This window comes from Coregonus clupeaformis, chromosome 1 (assembly GCF_020615455.1).
Source record: "Coregonus clupeaformis isolate EN_2021a chromosome 1, ASM2061545v1, whole genome shotgun sequence".
NCBI classification, from domain to species: Eukaryota; Metazoa; Chordata; class Actinopteri; order Salmoniformes; family Salmonidae; genus Coregonus; species Coregonus clupeaformis.
In genome coordinates this window covers 58268267-58292980 of record NC_059192.1, presented here as the reverse complement: position 1 = coordinate 58292980, position 24714 = coordinate 58268267, and the positions used below count along the sequence as shown (strand labels likewise).

The window sequence follows — 24714 nt, the reverse complement described above, 5'->3', positions numbered from 1 at the left end:
TCAGGGTAAAGAATAGAAAAATAAAAGAATCAGAACATAAGAGAATGAATAAAAATTATCGCGAAAATTCAATTTATTGTGGACTTTTCTGGAAATTCACTGGAAGTAAACTTCCAGAAGGAATTGTCATATCCGGATCATAATTGAACATGTGAAGTTAGCAGCCACTAAAAAGCCTCACAGTATATCACAACCGACAGGTTATATCAAACTAAAAGTCCAACCGTAACCACCCTTCTTTTATATGTGTTTGTCGCCTTTGTCCAAATCCAATTATATCCGTTAAGTAACAGCTAGCTACCACATCCTGTTGTATTAGATTAAAAGCCATTTACCCTTCATAGCTTCATTTGGAGTTTGGCTCAATTCATAATCCTGCAAATGCGGTCTTTTATTTAGTATTTTTTTACCCGGAAGTTGTGAGCTCTCTCGCTACTCTGATCTCTTGCTTTACACAAACGTGTGGTCTGTCAACAGCAGCAGACAGAACGGCTAAAGCAAGTGATGTTGATACAGGCTGGAAGGTTCTGCAAAACAGTGATAGATAATGTTAAAGCAGTTACTCAATTTGTCAGCTAATTTTCATATCGTTCAGATCATTAACAAATATGTTGCTTGGTGTGTATCGTTAAAACGTTAGCTAGCTACTGTAACCAGTAGGTGGTGAGTTAGCAGCTACAGTAGCTAGCCAGCAGTCATCTTGTCACTGTGCAATTGTTGTTGACATTTTAAGGCAGATAGTTTGCTATGGACGGGTACCTCTTGGACAGCATTCGTTTTTGTGGCCAGTAGCTAGCTTGTAGATAGAGAATGAGTTCAGCAACAGCTGGGAACCGAGAGGATGGCGTCCCTCCAGACTGGAAGTGAAGACGTGTATGACAGGTAAGCAATAGCTAGTTCGCTTTGAACTGCAGTTAGCTATCTGTTTACGCATGCATTGCAGGGTCACATTATTTTATGACGTTGTACAGGACAGGTAGCTGTACATACTGTACATGGGATATTTAAATGTATTTAGTTAGTTGTAACTAACATCACAATAACTACAGATTCATTTAACTTGTTGCTTGTTATATTGAATCAAGTTGTCAGTGACTTAACAGACAAGTGAGCTCAGCTTACCATCAATGCCTCCTTTGGCTTTGTTTACATGTGTCAAAGGATTTGGAAATTAGCCAAGGCAACAACGAAATAAAGAGCTGTGAGGTGGGGAAGTACTCTGCTTAGTACCCCTCCACCCACCACCTATGCACTACTACAGGAGAAGACGGACCTGAAGCTGCCTCCTGCCAACTGGCTACGGGAGAGCCCCCAAATTGGGCCTGCAGGCTTCACTGTACTAGGGTCCAGCAGCAAGAGCAAGCCTTTCTCCAGGTGAAGTGCCGGTTATTCAGCCCTCAAAACGAGTTTTGGTATCTGGTGGTATGTATCATCACTGAATTGTTGCAAGGTGCTCATGTACATGTACTTTCTCCTTGCTGCAGTTTTGGGATGGCCTATGACTTCATTGATTCCATTGGGAATGATGTTGATGTGGTGTCGGACTCTGAGGTAGGTCTATCCACTGAACAGCTAAGATTGTTGTGTTGTTATTTCTACTGCTATTATGTATTTGACTTGTTTGGTAATCAAAACTGTTTGGTGAACCTAAGGGTCTCATTCTCTTTTCTACTCAGAACATCAAGAAGCTGTTGAAGATCCCCTACACTAAGTCCCATGTCAGTATGGCAGTCCACTGCGTGGGAAGGACTCTCCTCCTGGATGAACTGGACATTCAGGAGCTCTTCATGAGGTCATCTCGGGTACAGTTAGACAGCCAGTGGAGAAGAAGCCTGTTTTGATGTCAATGAAGGATGTGAGAGAGCCTCATGTCTGGATGATTGACAATGCATGTAGAAATACATTTGCTTGTGTTTTTCTTTGATTGTAGCCAGGATAGTAGTATGATCTGTATGTATGGTATGTTCTGTTTTTACACTATGTCACAGACAGGAGATTGGACATGGCTAAAGGAGTTTTACCAGAGGGTAATAGATCAGAAGTGGCAGAGGAAAAAGAAGAGTAAAGAACACTGGTACCAAAAAGCAATCCTATCCAAGTTCCTCTACTACAGGTGAGATATTTGAGGTTGGACTTCTAGCCTACTTGTCAATGTGAAATACTTGCAATAGAAACAAGAAAACCTTATTTGGGCCAAAGTAAATCCTAATGGTTGTACTGCTCAATGTCTTCGCCAGTATAAATTGTGATGGAGCCATAGAGCCTGTCCCTGAATCAGACAACCCTGATGAGGGAGATGAGGAGTGTGGGGCGGAGGAGTTTGGTCCCTCCTGGCCCACTACCTTCATCAGCACTGCTTCAGACTCAGAGGAGGCCGCAGCACACAGAGGTAGGCCACACTTTATGGAAATGGTAAGCAATGTGCAGTACCTGGTGCAGTACCTGGTGTGTTGCTGTGCTCTTGTTAAGTTTAACAGTTTCTTCCTTTGTGTCTTCCTTTGTGACTGTATGTCCATTCTTTACAGGAAAGTGTTCCCATGGACAGCAAGTATGCATTGGGACAAGTGGCTTCCAAAGAGCAGAACCTTACCACACTGTTCAACAAAGGGGAGAACAGTCAGGTAGGCTAGTGCTAAGAAACTTCATCAACAAACTCAGGATGATTGAAGACTGTGTATTTTCTCTCTTTTGTTTGGTTGGCATTTGTTTCTTTGATTGTAAATTAGTTAAATCTATTCAATTCAAGTATCATTTCAACTTTTTTCCTCCAACTTGATTGACAGGGTTTGAGGAATGACTTTGTGAGGAACATCTTGTGGACGTTTGAGGACATCCACATGCTGGTGGGGTCCAACATGCTTATCTTTGGAGGAGGATGCTACCCAGCCGTCAGCCTGCGGCTCCGGTCAGAATCACGAAAAACGTGAAACAATGGCCTCAGAAGCATTATTGATGGCAGTCAGTATAAACAGTTTCAGATGGTTTACTACTGTTCCACAGCAATGTTCCCCTGCAAAATACCTAGAAGGTTCTTTATTTTTTAGGGATAACAACAAGCCAATCAACATTCTCACAGGTATTGACTACTGGCTGGGCAATCTGATGTGCAATGTTCCAGAGCTCGTCATGTGCTTTCATGTCAATGGCATCGTCCAGGTAAATAAGCCTTGTCTTTACTGCCCAAATGAGTCATTTTATTCACAATTGAACACTGTTCTAATGTTAGTGCTGATTGTTCTTTGGTCAGAAATATGAGATGATCAAAACAGAGGACATCCCTGATCTTGAGAACTCCACCTTCTCAACCAGGGTTGTGAAAGACATCGCTCAGAACATTCTGTCCTTTCTCAAGTCTAACTGCACCAAAGAGGGCCACTACTGGCTCTTGAAAGGTGGGAGATAACACAACACACTAACTTTACCTCTAGTAGGACTTACAAAATACATGTGAGAATAACCTAGTAAATAAGCACTACTATGTGGTAGTAGGCCTACTTAATCGAATTGTCCTGTTTCTGTGTTTCCTCAGCTAGTGGAAGTGACATCGTAAAGCTGTATGACCTCACCACTCTCTGTGAGGAAGCAGCAGAGGAGAAATGCCAGAACCCCTTCACCCTGCCTGTGGCTGTGCTCCTTTACAAGTAGGTACCTGCAACCTGGTACAGTATCAACACAATATACCTGAAACTAGTACACAACACATAGTGTTGTCAGTCAATGCATTAATGGCAAATTAGTCCCAACAGGTGGCACCAGACTATACATTCTGTTTTGTAGAATGTGCATTGTTGTTCTTGCAGAGTGGCTAGCAACATGATGCTGAAGAAGAGCCAGAACAGGAAGCACTATGTGACAATCAGAACATTGCTCCTCAACTGTGTCAAGCTCCTGGACCAGGACAGGCACCCACAGGTAATGGACTGGACTCTTACTTACTCCACAAGACCAAAGTTCCGTGCAGACCTCTCATTGATATCCAAAGAGACATTTGCAAAAAAGTTTATTTACACATTTGTTGAAAAACCCGGCTAGCCTGTTACTTCTCTGTGGTCGGCTGTTCCCTCTCTGACCGTCCTCTCCCCTCTCTGATTGGCTCAGATCATAGCGTCAGCCCACTACATGCAGGCAGAGCTGTTCCAGTTGGACGAGTCTCCAGAGGAGGGAGCTGGAGGGGAGTCGCTGCGGGCCGGGGGCTCAGAGGACAGCTACAGTGATGAGGAGGATCAAGAAGATCTACCAGAGGACAGTGATGAGAATGGCTCCTGCAGTACCACCTCGGACCCACAGGATGATAGCAAAGCTGTAGCTATTATCAAATCAGTGTGGGAGCTGTCTGTTCCAGAGAAGTACAAGTCCACTCACCAGATCAGGGTGAGTGTCACACATTTGTCGCTAGCTACTCTGTTTGGGTGACCGTGTTGATATACTGTATCTTGACCTAGCCACAGTAACCAGAAACTAGCCACTACCTGGAGTGAGTACTGGTGTCTTAGATGTTTTATCTTGACAATGAATTCATCCTGTTCTTTTCCCATATTGCAGCCAATCTATGCATTTCCCATCTCTCAAAACAAGGAGTAAAGATGTCGGCACATCCTCAGCTACGTCTTAAAGGTGAGTCTCTACTGTAGTGTAGTGATAGCTATGGGAATGGTTGTCACTAAATGCTGTGTTCCGTGAGCTCTAATTGTTGGATGTGATTGGCAGGTCCTGAAAGCAGTGGACTGCAGCATGAAGAAGGAGAATGACATCCCAGCTGCTGACCCCAACACCCCCATCCCCCTGAAGTACGAGGATGGCAGTAAGGCCGTGGAGAAAGGGATTGCACTTCTCCTGGTTGGCCATCACGGACCCCATCAAGATTCTGAAGCATAGATATATGACATTATTGATTATGAATGTTGTTATACCATAATGAGCAGGTTCCTTGTTATATGTGAATTTGCCCCTAATAGATACCTCAATTTCTCTTCCTCTTTATACTATTTTCTTATCTATCTTTATTATCCCCTCTCTCTCTCTCGCTCCGTCTTTCTCTCCCCCTCCATCTCGCTCTCTCCCGCCCTCCCCCTCCGTCTCTCTCCGTTCCCCTCAATCTCTCTCTATTTCTCTTGGGTACAGCTGGTCCCTTCCAGGAAGACCTGAAGCATCCGACCCGGTCAGAGATGATCCCAGGGTCCTGGCAGCACCGTATGAAGCTGCAGCTCTTCTTCAAGGCGTCCAAGGCTCAGACACTGCCACTAACCTGCTCAAGTACGGCCGGGCCCTGCGGTACATCAAACTGGCCCTGCAGTACCACGGTCAGTGTCTCCTCTCCGGCTCAGCTAAGCATTCTGTAGTCAACCTTGATCAGAGTGGCTGTCTGAGATCGGACTGATGGATAATGTAGGTGACATGTTGTAATAGGGTTAAACTTTTATTGCGTTACCTCAAATTAGTGTTTCTGTCTACCTCCCTTCCTTCATCCCCCTCTCTCTCTCTCTCCCTCTGCAGATGCCTGCTGTTCGGTGAGGAGTATCCTGCACCTGCGGGTGCTACTGTTCCACAGCCAGTGTCTGTCTCTGTGTGGGGACATCCAGCTGATGCTGGCCCAGAATGCAAGTAACCATGCTGCCTACCTGGAAGAGTACAGCTACCAGACTAAGGAGGACCAGGAGTTGCTGCACAGCCTGCACAGAGAGCGCAGCTGCCAGAGTAAGGAGACACTCACACACTTTTCAACAATAAACATATAATACGTCCCTCCTAATGTATTTACAATTGACCCAAAATGTTTAAATATACTTTAGAATTGAAAGGTCTTGCCATTTAATGTAGTGCTTTTCAAAAGCAAGAACCTGTCATAACAAACGCTAACATTATAATACTTACTATGGAAAAACTTTACCAATCCTATATATAAATGCAGTGCATTATTGTTGTTACAAATTAGAAGAGTCTGGCCTGTGTGACTGTCCCCCAGCCTTTAACATGGCCAGTGACCTGGCCACGGACCCAGAGTACGAGCTGTTTGTGAGCAGTAAGTGTTACGAGGCAGCCTACGAGCTGCTGACCTCCTTTGAGGCCATTGAAGACAGCACAACACCTCCCTGCTGCTGTGCAACACAGGCAGACTGATGAGGATCTGTGCCCAGGCCTACTGTGCTGTGTCTGCAGATCTGAGCAGAGGAGAGTTCTCCCAAGAGGAGGCTCTCTATTACAATAAGGTACCACTACCACACCCTGGCAACTCTGCCGCAGACTACGCCCCTCTGTCCAGGAAGGCCCAGGAACAGGTAAGAGGCCATGGGCCACACTTTAATAGATTCATAGTAGGTGAATGAACAGAATGGAAAATGTCTAGTAAATTAACTAACCTTAACTCTACATGCTGCCCTAGGTGAAATGGTTGAAGTCTCTGAAGTACTGTGACCTGCAGACCGAGTCGGCCCGCCAGCCCCTCTACCAGGACAGAGCTGCTACCATCCACCACCGCCTGGCCTCCATGTACCACAGCTGCTTCTGCAACCAGGTAAGGACTAGGCCTAGGATGTACACTGTAACCAGAGTCAAATATTTTAAAACATTTAAAGGTTGTGTTGTATCTGTAGAGGAGCATTAAGGTGTTCAGTATGTTTTTTCTATGTTTCCTCCTCTGTGCCAGGTAGGGGATGAGCACCTGAGGAAGCAGCACAGGAGCCTGGCAGAGCTGCACTACAGCAAGGCTTCCTCAGCCTGAAGGACACGCCTTACGAGCTGCTCCTCACCCTGCTGGAGAGGGTGGCCTTCACTGAGTTCACCATGGCAGGTTAGTCAGTGAGGCTCACCCAGGCCAGGGCCAGGCGCACTCCAGCCAGGTCAGAACCGTCATAGTATTCTGAAAGGTGGTGTCATTGAGTAACAATGTGTGCTCACAGGTCAGAGCAGCAGTGGGGCCAAGCTGAAGACCCTGACAGGAGCTCTGGATATCCTGACAGAGACTCACCATGCCTTCCTGCTCATCCACAAAGAGCTGATAGAGGAGCACACAGAGGTAGACACAAACAGAGATAGAACTGGAACTTGGATAGCAGCAAATCCCTTCAGTTTGCACCTTCTGTTTGAGAATCTGCGGTTACATCTAACCCCCAATTACTCACATGCCTCATCCCACTGTTACATTTCCAGATGAAAGTATTTTTAAAAATGTATTTTTTTGTTGACGGATGGCCCAGAGTTGACAGGACCCCTGACAGAGGTGCAGATGGCCCCACCTCAGGGCTGAACACGAAGTGATGAAGTTGATTGGGGTCTTTGAGCCCAGTTTCTCCTTCCTACTGCTGCAGCTGGTCAAGATGATGACGACCATGAAGCGCAAACCAAGGTGAGGAAAGGACTGGTTATACCCAGCCTGATTAAAACCTTATCAAGCAGGACTGGACTAAACATATGATCCAGTAGAAGCATAAAACTGAACGTTCCGTAATCTTTTCAGCGTATTACTGGGCATCATGTAGGCCTTCTAAAACCACTACTGGTACACTTGTTGCCCTCAACATATTGAGTTAGACTGTACTACGTCCGGCAGATAAATTGATTATCTAAAGAACCCTAAGCATTTAATCCCAGTGTGTTGGTCCTGCCCTGCCACATCTCTCCCAGTGACAGATATCCCTCCACACAAAGCTGTGTCTGTAGTCTTCTCTTTAACAAGTGTCAATCATTGTTATTCGTCTTTAGCAAAAGGCTTTGTCTCTGTAAGACTGTGGCAAGAGGGGTAAGGGAAGCGGTTCCCAAACTAGGGGTCGCGACTCCCTGATATGAAAATGGGGTTGCGGGAGAATATACAAAAAATATATGTATATCGTCTTTGTATCTCAAAATCATTGTAATGTGGTTAACCTTAAAAATCTGAATGAAAATGATTCACATCTAAAAGTAAAAATTCAACCAGAGGCCGCACTTGACCGTTTCACTTGAATCATTCTGATGGTGAATGGCTAGGCCCGCTACGCTATGAAACCACACACTATTGCAGAGACTAATATTACCGGCCGCAATTGATACAGTGAAAACAATATGTGGGGAGGCAGAGGCACAGAAACTCACATCAATACCTTTGTCAGATAACACTGTTAAACAAATAATTTGTGCTATTGCTAGCAATCAAGAGGAAACTCCCCAGCTTATGCTCTCCAAATGGATGTTAGCTGTGAGGGTCGAGATGCCCATGCATTGACTTTTGTTCGCTATACGTGTCGGGGGATGCTATTCACGAGGACATATTGTTTTGGGAAGGCTTTCCACTAGATCAGGGTTGCCCAACCCTGTTCCTGGAGAGCTACCCTCCTGTAGGTTTTTTTGCTCCAACCCCAGGTGTTACTTACCTGATTCATCTTATCAACCTGCTAATTATTAGAATCAGGTGTGCTAGATTAGGGTTGGCGCAAAAACCTACAGGACGGTAGCTCTCCAGGAACAGGGTTGGGCAGTCCTGCACTAGATGTTGGGATATTGCTTCGGGGACTTGCTTCCATTAAGCCACAAGAGCAAGTAAAAGTTTGTGATGGTAAGTTGAGAAGACAAGCAGAAATACTGTTAGAATGTTTTTCAATTGACTGCCATAGCCCAAATAAAAAAGTAAACATTGGCTGTTAATTACATACTTTTTTTTCACATATCAAAATGAGGTCGTGGGCTAAAAAGGTTTGGAAACCCCTGAGTTAGGGTATAATTATCTCGGCATCCCTACACCATTATCGAGGAGATAAGGGATAGTGCTAGAGTTTGGCTATTAAGTCCTTTTTCTACTCATGGATACCATTTGTATGTCACTGCATGCAGTTTGAAGGAAGTTGAAGGTAGTTTTGTGAGCCATTGCTAACTAGCTTTAGAGAGCAATGACTGGAAATCTACAGGTACAGCTAGCATTCTTCAGGTCGTTGCGTTAACGTTGGTTAGCAATTGCGCTAACGCTAGTTAGCAACTTTCTTCAAACTGCACACAGACATAAAAATGGTATCCATGAGTTCACCTGACTAAGTAGAAAATGGCTTAATTGACAAAATCTCGCACTATCCCTTTAAGCATAGCTTTCATTAAAAACAATACCTATTCAGAATTTGATGGTATGTTTACAATAGCAATAAGGATGAGGAGCTTCTGAAGACCTATAAGAATGTTTACTCCAAGTTCCTTCGTGCTGAAAAGACCGCTCCACTCCTCAGACGTGTTTAGCTCTTCCTCGACCTCCTGCAACAGCTGACCCCACAGACAGGGAGTGAGGACCTTGGGGCAGGGTCATGACGACAACCAAAATAACAGACCCTTACCAAGGTATTCAATACTCTACACACCTACACCTGCAATGTGAAACCTTCAATGTGCCTTACTACCAGATTGAGCAATCCACAATTTTGCCTTTTGGTAGATTTTGTTTAACAATTCCTGCACTTTAATCAATCAATCAATCAATCAATTTTATTTTATATAGCCCTTCTTACATCAGCTAATATCTCGAAGTGCTTTACAGAAACCCAGCCTAAAACCCCAAACAGCTAGTAATGCAGGTGTAGAAGCACGGTGGCTAGGAAAAACTCCCTAGAAAGGCCAAAACCTAGGAAGAAACCTAGAGAGGAACCAGGCTATGAGGGGTGGCCAGTCCTCTTCTGGCTGTGCCGGTGGAGATTATAACAGAACCATGCCAAGATGTTCAAAAATGTTCATAAGTGACAAGCATGGTCAAATAATAATCAGGAATAAATCTCAGTTGGCTTTTCATAGCCGATCATTAAGAGTTGAAAACAGCAGGTCTGGGACAGGTAGGGGGTTCCATAACCGCAGGCAGAACAGTTGAAACTGGAATAGCAGCAAGGCCAGGCGGACTGGGGACAGCAAGGAGTCACCACGGCCGGTCGTCCCGACGTATGGTCCTAGGGCTCAGGTCTCTCAGTTGGCTTTTCATAGCCGATCATTAAGAGTTGAAAACAGCAGTTCTGGGACAGGTAGGGGTTTCGTAACCGCAGGCAGAACAGTTGAAACTGGAATAGCAGCAAGGCCAGGCGGACTGGGGACAGCAAGGTGTCAGCATGCCCGGTAGTCCTGACGTATGGTCCTAGGGCTCAGGTTCTCAGAGAGAAAGAGAGAACAAGAGAATTAGAGAGAGCATACTTAAATTCACACAGGACACTGGATAAGACAGGAGAAGTACTCCAGGTATAACCAACTAACCCCAGCCCCCGACACAAACTACTGCAGCATAAATACTGGAGGCTGAGACAGGAGCGGTCCGGAGACACTGTGGCCCCATCCGAAGAAACCCCGGACAGGGCCAAACAGGAAGGATATAACCCCACCCACTCTGCCAAAGCACAGCCCCCGCACCACCAGAGGGATATCCTCAACCACCAACTTACAATCCTGAGACAAGGCCGAGTATAGCCCACAGAGGTCTCCACCACAGCACAAACCAAGGGGGGCGCCAACCCAGACAGGAAGATCACGTCAGTAACTCAACCCACTCAAGTGACGCACCCCTCCCAGGGACGGCATGAAAGAGCACCAGCAAGCCAGTGACTCAGCCCCTGTAACAGGGTTAGAGGCAGAGAACCCCAGTGGAGAGAGGGGAACCGGCCTGGCAGAGACAGCAAGGGCTGTTCGTTGCTCCAGAGCCTTTCCGTTCACCTTCACACTCCTGGGCCAGACTACACTCAATCATATGACCTACTGAAGAGATAAGTCTTCAGTAAAGACTTAAAGGTTGAGACCGAGTCTGCGTCTCTCACATGGGTAGGCAAACTGTTCCATAAAAATGGAGATCTATAGGAGAAAGCCCTGCCTCCCGCTGTTTGCTTAGAAATTCTAGGGACAATTAGGAGGCCTGCGTCTTGTGACCGTAGCGTACGTATTGGTATGTACGGCAGGACCAACTCGGAAAGATAGGTAGGAGCAAGCCCATGTAACGCTTTATAGGTTAACAGTAAAACCTTGAAATCAGCCCTTGCCTTAACAGGAAGCCAGTGTAGGGAAGCTAGCACTGGAGTAATATGATCAAATTTCTTGGTTCTAGTCAGGATTCTAGCAGCCGTATTTAGCACTAACTGAAGTTTATTTAGTGCTTTATCCGGGTAGCCGGAAAGTAGAGCATTGCAGTAGTCTAACCTAGAAGTAACAAATGCATGGATTAATTTTTCTGCATCATTTTGGACAGAAAATTTCTGATTTTTGCAATGTTACGTAGATGGAAAAAGCTGTCCTTGAAACAGTCTTGATATGTTCGTCAAAAGAGAGATCAGGGTCAAGAGTAACGCCGAGGTCCTTCACAGTTTTATTTGAGACGACTTTACAACCATCAAGATGAATTGTCAGATTTAACAGAAGATCTCTTTGTTTCTTGGGACCTAGAACAAGCATCTCTGTTTTGTCCGAGTTTAAAAGTAGAAAGTTTTCAGCCATCCACTTCCTTATGTCTGAAACACAGGCTTCTAGCGAGGGCAATTTTGGGGGCTTCACCATGTTTCATTGAAATGTACAGCTGTGTGTCATCCGCATAGCAGTGAAAGTTAACATTATGTTTTCGAATAACATCCCCAAGAGGTAAAATATATAGTGAAAACAATAGTGGTCCTAAAACGGAACCTTGAGGAACACCGAAATGTACAGTTGATTTGTCGGAGGACAGACCATTCACAGAGACAAACTGATATCTTTCCGACAGGTAAGATCTAAACCAGGCCAGAACTTGTCCGTGTAGACCAATTTGGGTTTCCAGTCTCTCCAAAAGAATGTGGTGATCGATAGTGTCAAAGGCAGCACTAAGGTCTAGTAGCACGAGGACAGATGCAGAGCCTCGGTCTGACGCCATTAAAAGGTCATTTACCACCTTCACAAGTGCAGTCTCAGTGCTATGATGGGGTCTAAAACCAGACTGAAGCATTTCGTATACATTGTTTGTCTTCAGAAAGGCAGTGAGTTGCTGCGCAACAGCTTTTTCTAAAATTTTTGAGAGGAATGGAAGATTCGATATAGGCCGATAGTTTTTTATATTTTCCGGGTCAAGGTTTGGCTTTTTCAAGAGAGGCTTTATCACTGCCACTTTTAGTGAGTTTGGTACACATCCGGTGGATAGAGAGCTGTTTATTATGTTCAACATAGGAGGGCCAAGCACAGGAAGCAGCTCCTTCAGCAGTTTAGTAGGAATAGGATCCAGTATGCAGCTTGAAGGTTTAGAGGCCATGATTATTTTCATCATTGTGTCAAGAGATATAGTACTAAAACACAAGTGTCTCTCCCGATCCCAGGCCCTCGCAGAGCTGTGCAGATCCAGGACAGCTAAGCCCTGGAGGAATACGCAGATTCAAAGAGGAGTCCGTAATTTGCTTTCTAATGGTCATGATCTTTTCCTCAAAGAAGTTCATGAATTTATTACTGCTGAAGTGAAAGCCATCCTCTCTTGGGGAATGCTGCTTTTTAGTTAGCTTTGCAACAGTATCAAAAGAAATTTTGGATTGTTCTTATTTTCCTCGATTAAGTTGGAAAAGTAGGATGATCGAGCAGCAGTGAGGGCTCTTCGGTACTGCACGGTACTGTCTTTCCAAGCTAGTCGGAAGACTTCCAGTTTGGTGTGGCGCCATTTCCGTTCCAATTTCCTGGAAGCTTGCTTCAAAGCTCGGGTATTTTCTGTATACCAGGGAGCTAGTTTCTTATGACAAATGTTTTTCGTTTTTAGGGGTGCAACTGCATCTAGGGTATTGCGCAAGGTTAAATTGAGTTCCTCAGTTAAGTGGTTAACTGATTTTTGTCCTCTGACGTCCTTGGGTAGGCAGAAGGAGTCTGGAAGGGCATCAAGGAATTTTTGTGTTTTTACCCTTTTATTTCGTTTTGTAAAGAGGATTTGTAAATTAAGTTACAAATATACATTTTCTTTGTTATCCCCAACTAAATGAGGGATACATGCGCATGACTTAAACTTTGGAGAACCCATATTTCAATGGGATTTGATAAACCTGGATTATAGTAATGATGCTGTGGAGAAACAGGGTCAGGAACGAGGCAACATTTCAAAAAGAAAATGTGCAATAGCCTGCAGGCAATGTTGAATGCAAACGATTCATTCGAAGGATAATTTGTACTGGTTGCAGTATTTATGTTTGAATGTGTGTGCCTGCATGTTTGCCCTGACATGAAATAAAGGTTTGAGTAATATTTCTAATCACCTTGTCTTGGTTCAGGTTGGTAATGACAGTGTATGAACACTACTACACAACACCAACCGTGGTGCCAAGAAGTTCAACTTATGTCTGTCTGTATATATAAGGCCCTGGATCTTGGCATGAGACTAAGTATGTATGCACTATGCAGGCCTAAAGAGGTCACATGGTGCTGTAATGCCTCATGTAGCTACAATACTGTAATGCTCTGTCACTGAATTGGGTCACCCCCACCTATCCCTTCTCTCTTCACAGCAGATGGATCAACAAACCCATATTATGTCCCTGTGCTGTTCTGTTTCTGCTCCTCTGTACGTCAGTAATCCATCTGGGACAGACATTTTATGCACTATGAAAGCCTAGAGTAATTTAACAGAAAGGTAAGACAAACGATTAAACTGAGCAGTGGAGGGTAAGGGCAAAGTATACGCCTGTGGGGGTTAAGTGTCTAAGCTGTGTTATGTTTTGGCTTTTGGACTGCCCAAATATATACGTATTTGAAGCGTTACAGATTGCACCATAGAAATGTAAAGGTAATTTCCGATTGAGACAACTTTTGCAGCATTTACCTTGAATACAGTCTCCGCTGACGCGGGAACATTGCCTTTAATTTTAAATCACGCTGTAATGCTGAACTTCCGCAATACGGATTGAATAGAGCCCTAGATGTGCATTTAGGTTAAGTACTCCTCAAACATGTATTTTTAGTGGTGTGTTTATAGTTAAACTGCAAGTTCCAAAAAACAACATACATCCCGGTACATACGTAGGGCTCTATAAATTAAATGTACATTGAGTAGAAAGGGTGCCTATATAAATATTGCTAAAACTAACACATTGGCAGTCTTGACAGATACTGTCACTTTTTTCCCATAATGCAATTCCAGTAATTAACTAATTGAATTATATTCATTAGATAGAATCATGTCAATGTCAGGCTAAGTTTCAATGACTCAAAAGTAACACTGGTGAGATGACTGAAAGGTAACACTGGTGAAAATGATCATATAATACAGTACCAGGGAATGAGTAGGGATTTTCTGCCTCTAAGACATCCTCAACCAAGGCCTTCACAATCACTGTATAACACAACTGGCTGTGACTTCTGGTATGCTTTCTAGGCTCGGGCTCTTTTTAATGTTCTTCGCTTTGTAGTGTTCAGCTCCATTGTCTAAGATGTTCTGGAGGATGTCCTTGCTCTCGCTGGGAGGCAGGTTGAAGAAGAAGTACTGTGGAGCCATCTGAATGAACCTGGGTGGAGGGAGGGAATCATTGGTGAACATGGAGTTGGACATTGGGCGAGTAAACCCAATATCCTCTGATATGTGCCTTTTCATGAATTTGGTTCTGGTTCTGATTTCACAGTAAGCATTATCTTATTAATTTGCACTTTAATTAAACATAGCACAGGAACATTGGGTCAGCTGCAATTACGGAGAGCAACCTGAAATTAATTTGAATTACAGTGAGTGGGAATTGAAATTAGTTAGATTATCATAGACCAAAGAACGAGGATCTCCCGATGTTCACTGCAATTGACCAAAATTCCGCAATCAAGGATTTCCTATGAATGACATCCACTCTCTTTGTTGAAAAGAGCACTTACAGTAACATCAGTCTAACAGCTGCCAGGGGCACCATTTGGTATACATTTGAGCGATTAAAAAGCTAAATTTCAGAGTGTGTAACCTAAGACGGCATGTGAAGGCTGCCGAGCCTCCTCTGTCATTAACAGTCCCCATTAAACCAGCACTCTCTCTGTATCTGTGCTATCCCTAATCCCCTTTTAAGCAGCTGATACTGGAGGGAAGGATTAAGAAACCCCCTCCAGTTACAAACTCTAATGTGCCATGGTGAAGAGCCTGGTCCAAAAGGGAAAGTAATGTCTGGGAACTCTTGTCTCTCCCTGAAGTAAATATCTGTAGTTATCTATTGGAAGTTACAAGCTACACACAGTTCTAACCTATTATATTATATATACTATATTTTGATATTTTTTATGTTTGGATGTTTGTTTCGTTGCTGTATGTCTTTTGCAAATGGTTACTTCACATGCACAAAGCCCTCAAAGAACATCCTCCACCTCTAGTCCACTTACTCCTCTGGTGATATGTGGGACACGGTGCGGATGCAGTTGTCCTCTGAGAAGGAGTACTCATGGAAGAGGACCCACTCCGGCAGGCCCAGTTTGGGTGTCTTGGTGCCGTAGGCAGAGAAAGGGTGGATCTGGGCCACGTGTTTGTGTGTCAACATGAAGTAATTCCCTGATGAATCCACATTCCTTGCCACCTGAAAGTCATAACATTATCGGTCTTTTATAATCACTTCAAGCTTCACTTCAAAAGGAACTCACACATCTGAGATATCTTGTTGCAGGTGCATGGGAACAATGCGATAACTTCAAAGAAAAGAGAAACCCACACATGGCTCTTGCTAGTGATGCGAGTAAGTAAATGGTAGATTGTATATTTCAAGTTTCTTAGTAGTAACAGTTATCAATAGATAGCTAATGCCAGAAGGTAGAAGCGAATACATATTACCGTACCTGCATGAAAAAGCCAGCTAGCAGCGCTCTCTTAATGTTGAGAGTGTTTCCCTTGGAGCCGAAGGAAGGCATGGAGACAGGCAGCTCTATCCTCCTCAGGATGTCAGTCAGCTCAGAGCGGATAGCATCAGCCGTCTGCAGGGCAGGCAGACTCAGGAAGTAGTCCTGACACCACTTCTCCACACTGACAACTGGAACACACCAAACCAGAGAGAGGAAATGTGGGTTTTAGGGTCAATGGCCAATGTTATCCTATTTTTAAAAAAAAAGCTGTTTGTATGCACTGTGGCTACAGGTATGCCTATGTGAACTCACAGGGCTCCTGCTGGTTCTGTTTGAAAGCCTTGTAGATGTTGATGAGGGTGAAGTGGTCTCCCTCTGGGTGCTGGAACTTCAGGTGACACTGAGAGGCCTCTAGCCTCAACTCCCTTGAGGGGACCAGGTAGCAGCTTGGTGCTAAGAGAGGGGCAGCGTGAGAGAAGGGGTTAGCACACTAATATTGTACATTATGAAGTATATGTGAGGTTTGACATGACTTCACTTTGTATGAGGTCTGCAAGTGTGCAAGCATGACCACAGCATGGTGATGTGTGTGTTAACATTAATCTTTAACGTGGTATATAGGCCACAGAGCATAAGTTGAAGTCCCACACACCTGTCAGCATGGCGGTGATGGTGACCACCTCATTGACACAGTCAAACTCGCAGGAGGCCAGTAGTGTCTTGGCCATCTGGGGCTCCAGGGGGAACTCAGACATGATGATGCCGATCTCCGACAGGTTCCCGTCATTATCCAGGGCTGCTAGGTAGTCCAGTTCCTCCAAGGCCTGCATCAGACCCTCAGGATCTGGTGGAAATAACACAGCCATGGACATGAATCGAACTGTGCGTGACAGAACTGTGAAGTATCTGGCCTTGTAAAGAAAGTAATCTGTAAACTGTGACTACAACCTTGTAAAACTGATTATTTTCAAGGTTATACAACCAGCAAGCAGGCTAAACGGATTGTAATTTAAGTCCTCAATATCCTAATATCAGCTGTGCATCACTATGCAAAATAAATGTTCTGAGAGGCTTTGCTTTACACTGCGGCTTTTGGATGTAACAATGTTTTCAAAAAACAACAAAAAAACTATATACAGGGCAATAGACATCTCAAATGTACTGTCCCGTTATGATCATTATGGTAATAATATAATCCTGAGAAACAGCATCACAACAGCAGCAACATAATAATAACAACATTGCATCACACCCATCAACACAACACTTTCAATCTGAATGTCATCCACTCATGGTGCTTATAGTGAAATGCCCACATTGCCCAGCTGCACATGATCATTACACTGTAGTGCTTGGCAGGGCATACACACACACACACACACACACACACACACAGAGAGAGCATGGCTAAGCTCTTATCGCTAATGAGTGTTAGACCTCTATGGCTGCTGCTGCATCACTAGGCCAGCTATGCAAACATTGGCCGTAGAACAGGGCTTGTCAGCTCAGCTAACGCATGGCTCACCGACCTCCAATAGAACACAATACCACACAACAGGCATGTGTGTACCGGCCACACGGGCCGAACTAAATAACTGAGCTCAACCCAAAATGTGTCTCTATACAGGATGCATGGAGCTCAAAAACGTAAATACAAAACAACAATGATGTTATTATGCCACCAATCAAGGGACATTATTGCGTTATGCGTTAAGGATGTAATTTCATTGTACTGATGTATCACTCCATTCAGTATGTATACATTTAGCTGCCCTGTCACATAGGTACTGTAGATACAATAGAAAATGTAATGTTGAAGAAAGAGCCTGTACTTGTTCAGCCTGTCTTGCCGTACCTGGCCTGTCGATAAAGTCACAGCGGCCCATGCCACTGATGTCCATCCTCTTCAGGAAGAGCACCGTGGATGTGATGTCAGACTCCAGGATGTGGGGGCGTGTCTCACTGGGCAGGGGTGTGTCCTCTGGGTACAGACAAAAACTCTTCCCTGCGGGAAATTATGCGCTCAGGTTAGCAAGAACACATGACCCTCCAAACTGTGTGACTTCAACACCTGGACTTTGTTACTGATTTCAGTCTTTGTCATACCTGTTGGCCCTACAAGCTGTTTGCGGCTCTCTGCTTGAATCCTACTGATAGGTTGAATGGCGACTGAGTTCGCCCTTATCCTAGGGTTATAAACCTATAACATGAGGAAAGACAGACATTCATAAAAAAACACCACTAATTTATTACAATCTTGTTACCAAAAAGGGGTACAAAGGTTTGCTTAAAATAACTATTCATCAATAAGTTACTCACATTTCTTTTCTGGACACCGGCATCAATGACAAAGTTCAGCATGTGCACAGCCCAAAAGAGGTCTTCATTTGGACTGGAGGTGAGGAATACTCTTCTGCACCGGCCTTCCTCTTCACCTAGCATGGGCAGAGTCCCACCCAGCCCAGGGTGCACTGAGATAGGGAGAAGTTCCCCTAGATGTGGGGGTATATTGGCCTCCTCGCGAAGGAGGATATCACGGGCAAGATCTATCTCCTAATAAAACATAAAAGAAGGAGAGAAGGTTGAGTAATGCTGTTGTCGAAGCAACAGTTGTCATGATATGGCTTCTGCCACATTCCCAGACTGTAGACTAGGATATGACATTTTAAGAAGATCTTACTTGAGTTGTGGCCAAAAACACGACTATATCCCCTTCCTCTTGGGAGTGGTGTATCTCCAGAACCAGACGCAGCGCAGAGCAGAAGTAGTCCTTGTGGCTGGTACCAGTATACACCACCTCCGCTGAACACACCCCCTCCAGCTGGATCAGTGGGACATTCCTGTAGTGGCCCAGTAGTTTGGGTCCTGGGTGTGTAGCTGTGAGGAGCACCACACAGAGCTCGGGCCTCTGCAGGGCGATGTCTTTGAGAAGGCCCAGTAGAACATCTGTACTGACTGTCCTCTCGTGGGCTTGGTCGATGACGATGACACCGTAATGCTCAAGCATGGGGTCTGACATCATCTCTCTGAGCAGCATGTCATCAGTGCAGTACCTGGGGTGGTGAAGAGGAAAATGGTCACAAACAGGCGTAGGGTAACATTTTGTGGGAGTAGCATATGTGTTGATAAAGTTCTACTAAAGTGATTTATCAAGTACATACACAAAAACATAAAAGCAATACATTCTAGTGCTCTAATAGCAAATTAAAGCCAACGGTGTAAGACAACATGATGTATAAGGAGACAATTAGCCGTCATCCTGAAATGGTCCTTAATGAAGCTGCTGTGCTTGGCTGCTTTGCGCTAGTGTCATTTAGGGCTCTATTCAATCTGTATCGCTGAAGTGTTACAGATTGCTCGATAGAAATGTAAAGGTATTTTCCGATAGAGCCGACATATGCAGCGTTTACAATGAATGCAGTCTCCGCTAACACGGGAACATGCCTTTAAATTTCAATCACGCTGTAACGCTGAACTTCCGCGAAACAGATTGAATAGAGCCCTTACTCTACTAATAACTACACTCTTAGAAAAAAAGGCGCTATCTAGAACCTTAAAGGGTTCCTAGGCTGTGCCCATAGGATAACCATTTTTGGATCCAGGTAGGACCCTTTTTGATTCCTTTTGTGGAAAGGGATTTACATGGAACCCAAAAGGATTCTCTACCTGGAACCAAAAAGGGTTCTTTAAAGGGTTCTCCTATGGGGACAGCCGAAGAACCCTTTTAAGGTTCTAGATAGCACCTTTTTTTCTAAGAGTGTAGTTATTAGTCTAGTCAGTGGATTCATTAGGTCTCCATGGCTGCCTGTTTTCTTAGCTTGTCTTGGGTCTTTGTTCCCCGGCTGACTTATGGCAGGGAGAGACACGGGAGCGTGGCATATGGTCAGAGTGAGAGCTGGGCAGCTGCAGCGGAGCCCCCTGAAAAGAGGCTCCTCAACTCTTTTGTTCAGTTCTTTAAAAAAAGAAAAGACAGCCGCCAAGAAGGTGGGGGGGTGATGTGTGTGTGAGTGTGTATGAGAAAAAGAGAGTGTGTTTGTGAATTGGTGTGTGAGCAGTGTGTGTAATAGTGTTAACAGACCTGAGAACAGTGTCACCAGAGCAGCATGTCTCTAGGGGGATGCTATAGCCCACTTCATGGCCGATGTTGACGTCCATCTCATCAGCTACACGCAGGGCCAGATCCACTGTATGTTGCCTATGGACCTGGGTGCACACCACCATGCCATTCTGGTACTGGACAGACAGGCAGAACTCTGCACACCACTGGGGAATCTGAGCATGCCACAGGGGGGAAAGATAAGAACATGAAACACACTGCCACAACAGATTATCCTTTCTAATCACGTCCTTCAGTCATAATTAGAACATTAAACCCTCATTTCACTTAACAGTTTGACAATCTCTCTTTTCTCCTGAAGTGTGAATTGGTTCAGTACTTCCCACTAATGTAAAAGCATTGGATTAGTATAGGCATGGGCTAGAGGGAGATTCCTCCATAGGCCTATTTCTTATACCAGTCCTTTTCTTTCAAATTCATGAAGGTAATTGAACAAGTGCACACTTTGGGAGAAAGGAAATATTTTTGGGATGCAGCCAATAGTCACTATGCATTACAACATATTGTTGTGAGATAAAACCTAGTTATTATCAGAGGGGAGAGTAATCAACTCACCTGAGAGCTTCTGCCAGTTTTTGCAGTTCCAGAGACCATAACAAACTGCCTGTTGGCCAGTTTGTCCATGAAATCACACTTGGCTTTCCAAACTGGCAGATCCATCCTTTCCTTCAGTAATGTGTAATATCGAGAGGAGTAGGGTAGTCCGTCAAATCGATTAAGCTCCAAAACATCACCATATTCCAAAACTTCTTCACCTGCTCCTTCTGTTTCGAAGGCTACTCTATCCTCCCAATACTTCTCTCCGGTTATGCCCTGCGCCATGGTTGAAGTTGATTACGCGCTCCTTTCCTTACCCAGTCGAGAGATTGGCTACGCGCTCACAGAAAGAGCCTCGAAGATGCAAATAATTTTAAGAAGGTTTACGTGATTTTATATAATTCGAAATCGGTTGTTCAAGCTAAATAAAATTGCTTCGAATGAATGCCCCTGCCCTGCTCCAAAGCGGGAGAGCCTGAATAATGAATGAAACGAGCTCCAGGCGACGGTGAAGGCTGACTGGTCATGTGACCACTAATCCCACAGTCCAACAGATGAGACTAGGATCAATGATGGGACAGGCCAGCCAGGGCATAATAGAATAGAGAACAATAGTTTGAATAGAACATGGCCAGCGTGGAGGAGTGTGCGGCTGTGCGCAGCTGCATGGTTAATAGTTTATTATGCAATTTCACATTTGCAACAATGGTGCACACATAGAGAATGAGATGAATATTGCAACAGTAGCGATAAATCACAGGGGTGACCAAACTTCGAAGGATGTCGCGCACATCAGGTTTTCCCGCACCCACCACAATGTAGTTCCCATAGCAACCATTAACGGTCATCAACAAGGCATTAACGACAGTGTGGAAAACGTTTCACTAGTTAGCTAAAGTGGCTAACTACTTTTCCATTGCAGCCGTACAGTCGATGTCCGCGCCCCCGCGGAAATACATTTGCATAATGAATCACCATAAAAATCCTTACATTTAAACTAGAGAGAACTTCTTCTTTTTTTTGCATTGATGCTTCTCAATCCACAGCATCCGCCGATGTCGCACTTCCGCATCTGCAGGTGAAAGGTGACAGCTACAGCAGTGTTTGTCAGACCATGAGACATCCTGAAAAACGGTCTTCTCACAAAATCATCTGTAGCATCGGTTTGGCCTACAAACGGTTACGACCCCTCTATGTAAAGATGATACTGTAACGACCCTGTATTGTGTTCTGTGTTCATGGATGTGTTATCGTTCTCATGGGTACTAGCAGGGGTTAAATATGCCAGGACAGATGGAAAGGTTGGGGGGTATGATGGGTAATCCCGCGGGATTTTGGGAATGATTAAATAGGGGTTACGGTCTCATATCTCTTCTCTTCGGTTCGGGACCCTTGATTTTGACATGTTCTATTTGTGTATGTTCGAGGTTTAGCGGCGTGGGTTGTGGCCTGAACAATAGCCCATTTAGGAATAAACCTGTGTTCTGCCTGTACACCTGGTGCCCGTCTCTCTTTTACTTTATGACCCAGCTGGGTCATTACATTGGTGTCAGAAGTGCTTTCGAACGACGGGATAGATCGAGATTAGGCGAGTTAGCTGTTTCAGTATAGGCCGTGGTTAGCGTTAGCGTGACTCGCATCTACGGTCAGGATGATCGGGGCGAGGCGGAAAGTTAAGGAAGAGTCGGACAAAGTGGCCGTTGGGGGCTCGGGTGTACCCGGTCGGGAGGGTCAGGCGAGGACGGCTGTAGAGGAGCTGGAGAGCCACATGGCGGGAGTTAAATTGTCAGTCAGCAAGATGGCAGAACGGGCGGGTTTTCCTTCAAACCGCTCGACCAGAACAGACGTCACGGCGACGGAGATATCGACGTCACCGCGTGCGGAAATGGCTGGACCTCCTTATGTAAACAGAGATGGCAGCGCCCTATTGCCATTAGCCACGGTAGCGGCTAAACTTCCAAAGTTCAATGGACAAGGTAAATGGGAAGTTTTTTTCACTCAATTCGAGTTGTTGGCTAGAGCCGGGAGGTGGTCTGACGAGACGAAAGGGTTACAGCTTGCCCTGAGCCTGTCAGAGGAGGCGTCGGAATGCCTGCTAACGCTAGCCCCGGACGAGAGGGGCGACTACGGTGCGCTAGTGGAGGCATTGGGGGGCCGTTTCGGCAGCGATGCACAGCCCAACATGCTGCGGATTGAACTGAATAACAAAAAGAGACTTCAGGGGGAATCATTAAAGGCGTTGGCAAGTGATATTCTGAGCCTGACCAGGCGGGCTTATGCAAATATGTCGATTGGGGTGCAAGACGAGCTGGCACGGGACAGTTTCATTAGAGCGCTCTCCTCCACCGAACTGGGTAAGCATGTGCAGATGTCGGACCCAGCATCTCTGCGGGCTGCAGTGGAGATAGCCAGGAAGAGGGAGCTGATCTGGGGTGAGGGAGTGAGAGTGGAGGTTGCCAGTCAACCAGAGGTGAGAGCAGCGGCGGCTGGGGTGCTGGGGGTCACCAAACCAGAGTGGGTCGACGAGTTGGGAGGGTTAGTCAAGACCGCTTCGCTTGTCATTGAGAAGGGCTCCAGACAACATCGCAGTGTCAGCTCAACTTCCATTGTCTGCTGGGGTTGTGGCCAGACTGGCCACATTCAGCGGGAGTGTGGCAGATTCTCCAGTCAACAGGGAAACGACAGCGGGTTCTCGCGCAGGGGGGCAGCGCGGGCCCATTCCTCCGCCCCCGAACCCACAGTAAGCAGAAGATGTACCCAGCAGTGCAGGCAAGAGGGTGGGGACCTGCTTCCCCAGGGTGTAGCGGCCACCGTGTTTCCTAGTCCGGTAGTTGTGGTGGGACGTACCACCATTGGGGACTTCTGCAATGTCATCGTCAAGGTAGAGGGGGTGGAATGTTTGGCCCTGGTCGACACGGGCTCTACAGTAACCCTGGTGAGACCAGACATACTACCTGTTGGGGTGCGGGTGGAGCCGACCTTTGTCCAGCTACGGACTGTCACGGGGAGCTAGCCCCCATGTTAGGGAAGTGTCGGGTGTCTGTGACTGTGGGGGGGAGAACTGTGGGGTGTCCGGTGTGGGTAGCAGCGGTACAGGACCCCTGTATACTAGGAATGGACTTTTTGAAAAACTGTGGGGCTCAGTTGGACTTAGCTTCGGGCACTTTGAGGCTGTCGGGGGGGCCCACAGTGGGAATGTCGCCTACGGGAGGGCCAGCAGGGGGCAGGGCTGTCCCTCCGTCTTCCTCCAAGCTTGCCGAAACTCCACTGGTCGTCCCGGCTGCTCCCTTGGTCGTTGTTCCATCCCAGCAGCTGTCTCCGGCGGCAACGACCTTCACTCCCCATAATGGTGCAAGGACAGGCATCCCAGTAGCCCAAAACACACTGGCTCCTTCACCCCATCAGCCCGACGGGGGGAAGGAGGAAGTTATCGACGCCGTTGAGGCTGTGTGGCTGAAAAACTGTCAAGGTCTGGACGAGGGACAACAGAGACAATTAAAGCAGCTGCTGTTTGACTTTAAAGATAGCTTCGCTTGGGGGGGAAGATGAGGTAGGGCAAACGCACCTGGTTCAGCACGACATCGACACTGGGGACAACCAACCCATTAAAATTCGGCCCGTCGCATTCCCCTTGCCAAGAGGGAAGCAGCAGCCACAGCTATTGCTGACATGTTGCGGGCTGATTTCATTGAGCCATCAGACAGCCCGTGGTCCGCGCCGGTCGTCATGGTGCCTAAGAAAGGGGGTAAACTTAGGTTTTGTGCGGACTACAGGGGCCTAAATTCTGTCACCATTAAAGACTCTTACCCCATACCGAGGATCGATGAGTCGCTAGACCACGTCAGAGGGTCCTCGTGGTTCTCTTCCCTTGATCTGCGCAGTGGCTACTGGCAGGTGCCCCTCTCGCCTGGGGCACGTGAAAAACGGCCTTCTCCACGGATAGGGGCCATTGGCAGTTCAAGGTGCTGTGCTTCGGGCTTTGTAATGCTCCTGCCACCTTTGAGAGGCTCATGGACAGAGTGCTGGCGGGGGTTCCGAGAGACGAGTGTGTCGTGTACCTAGACGACATATTGGTACACGGCACGTCGTTTGAGGGGGCACTGGGGGCACTTAGGCGAGTGCTGGAGAGGATCTCGGGGCGGGGCTAAAATTACACCCGGAAAAGTGCCATTTCATGCAAAGGGAGTTGGCGTTCCTGGGTCATCAGCTGGGTGGTGAGGGTATCAGCACGTTGCCAGACAAAGTGGAGGCTGTGAGGGGGGTGGCCAATTCCAAAGGAAAAAAAAGAGGTTAAGAGCTTCCTGGGTCTGGCATCCTACTATCGTAGGTTTGTGAAAGGGTTTGCG

The 24714-nt window shown here is 46.0% G+C and overlaps 1 protein-coding gene and 1 pseudogene across 1 annotated transcript; one reads left to right on the top strand and one right to left on the bottom strand.

The window, feature by feature from the left end:
• The first annotated feature begins 841 nt into the window (after positions 1-841).
• LOC121538555 lies at positions 842-7186 on the top strand (annotated as a pseudogene).
• A 5581-nt stretch (positions 7187-12767) lies between these two features.
• On the bottom strand, positions 12768-21171 carry LOC121571154 (putative pre-mRNA-splicing factor ATP-dependent RNA helicase DHX32). Its single transcript, XM_041882483.2, has 11 exons — positions 20387-21171; positions 19793-19986; positions 18395-18767; positions 18034-18267; positions 17821-17914; positions 17570-17719; positions 16367-16558; positions 16027-16167; positions 15712-15902; positions 15265-15455; positions 12768-14417 (listed from the first exon to the last, which is right to left on the bottom strand). The coding sequence occupies exons 1-11, from the start codon at positions 20651-20653 to the stop codon at positions 14243-14245; spliced, it is 2202 nt and encodes a 733-aa protein (XP_041738417.2). The 5' UTR covers positions 20654-21171; the 3' UTR covers positions 12768-14242.
• Positions 21172-24714: the final 3543 nt, after the last annotated feature.

Excerpts from the sequence above, each read along its gene's own strand:
- LOC121571154 (XM_041882483.2), bottom strand. The coding sequence starts at position 20,653 with ATGGCGCAGGGCATAACCGGAGAGAAGTATTGGGAGGATAGAGTAGCC. Across the intron at positions 17,915-18,033 it reads CCGGTGTCCAGAAAAGAAAT|GTTTATAACCCTAGGATAAG; the intron begins GTGAGTAACTTA and ends CTCATGTTATAG. Across the intron at positions 16,559-17,569 it reads TGACTTTATCGACAGGCCAG|ATCCTGAGGGTCTGATGCAG; the intron begins GTACGGCAAGAC and ends TATTTCCACCAG.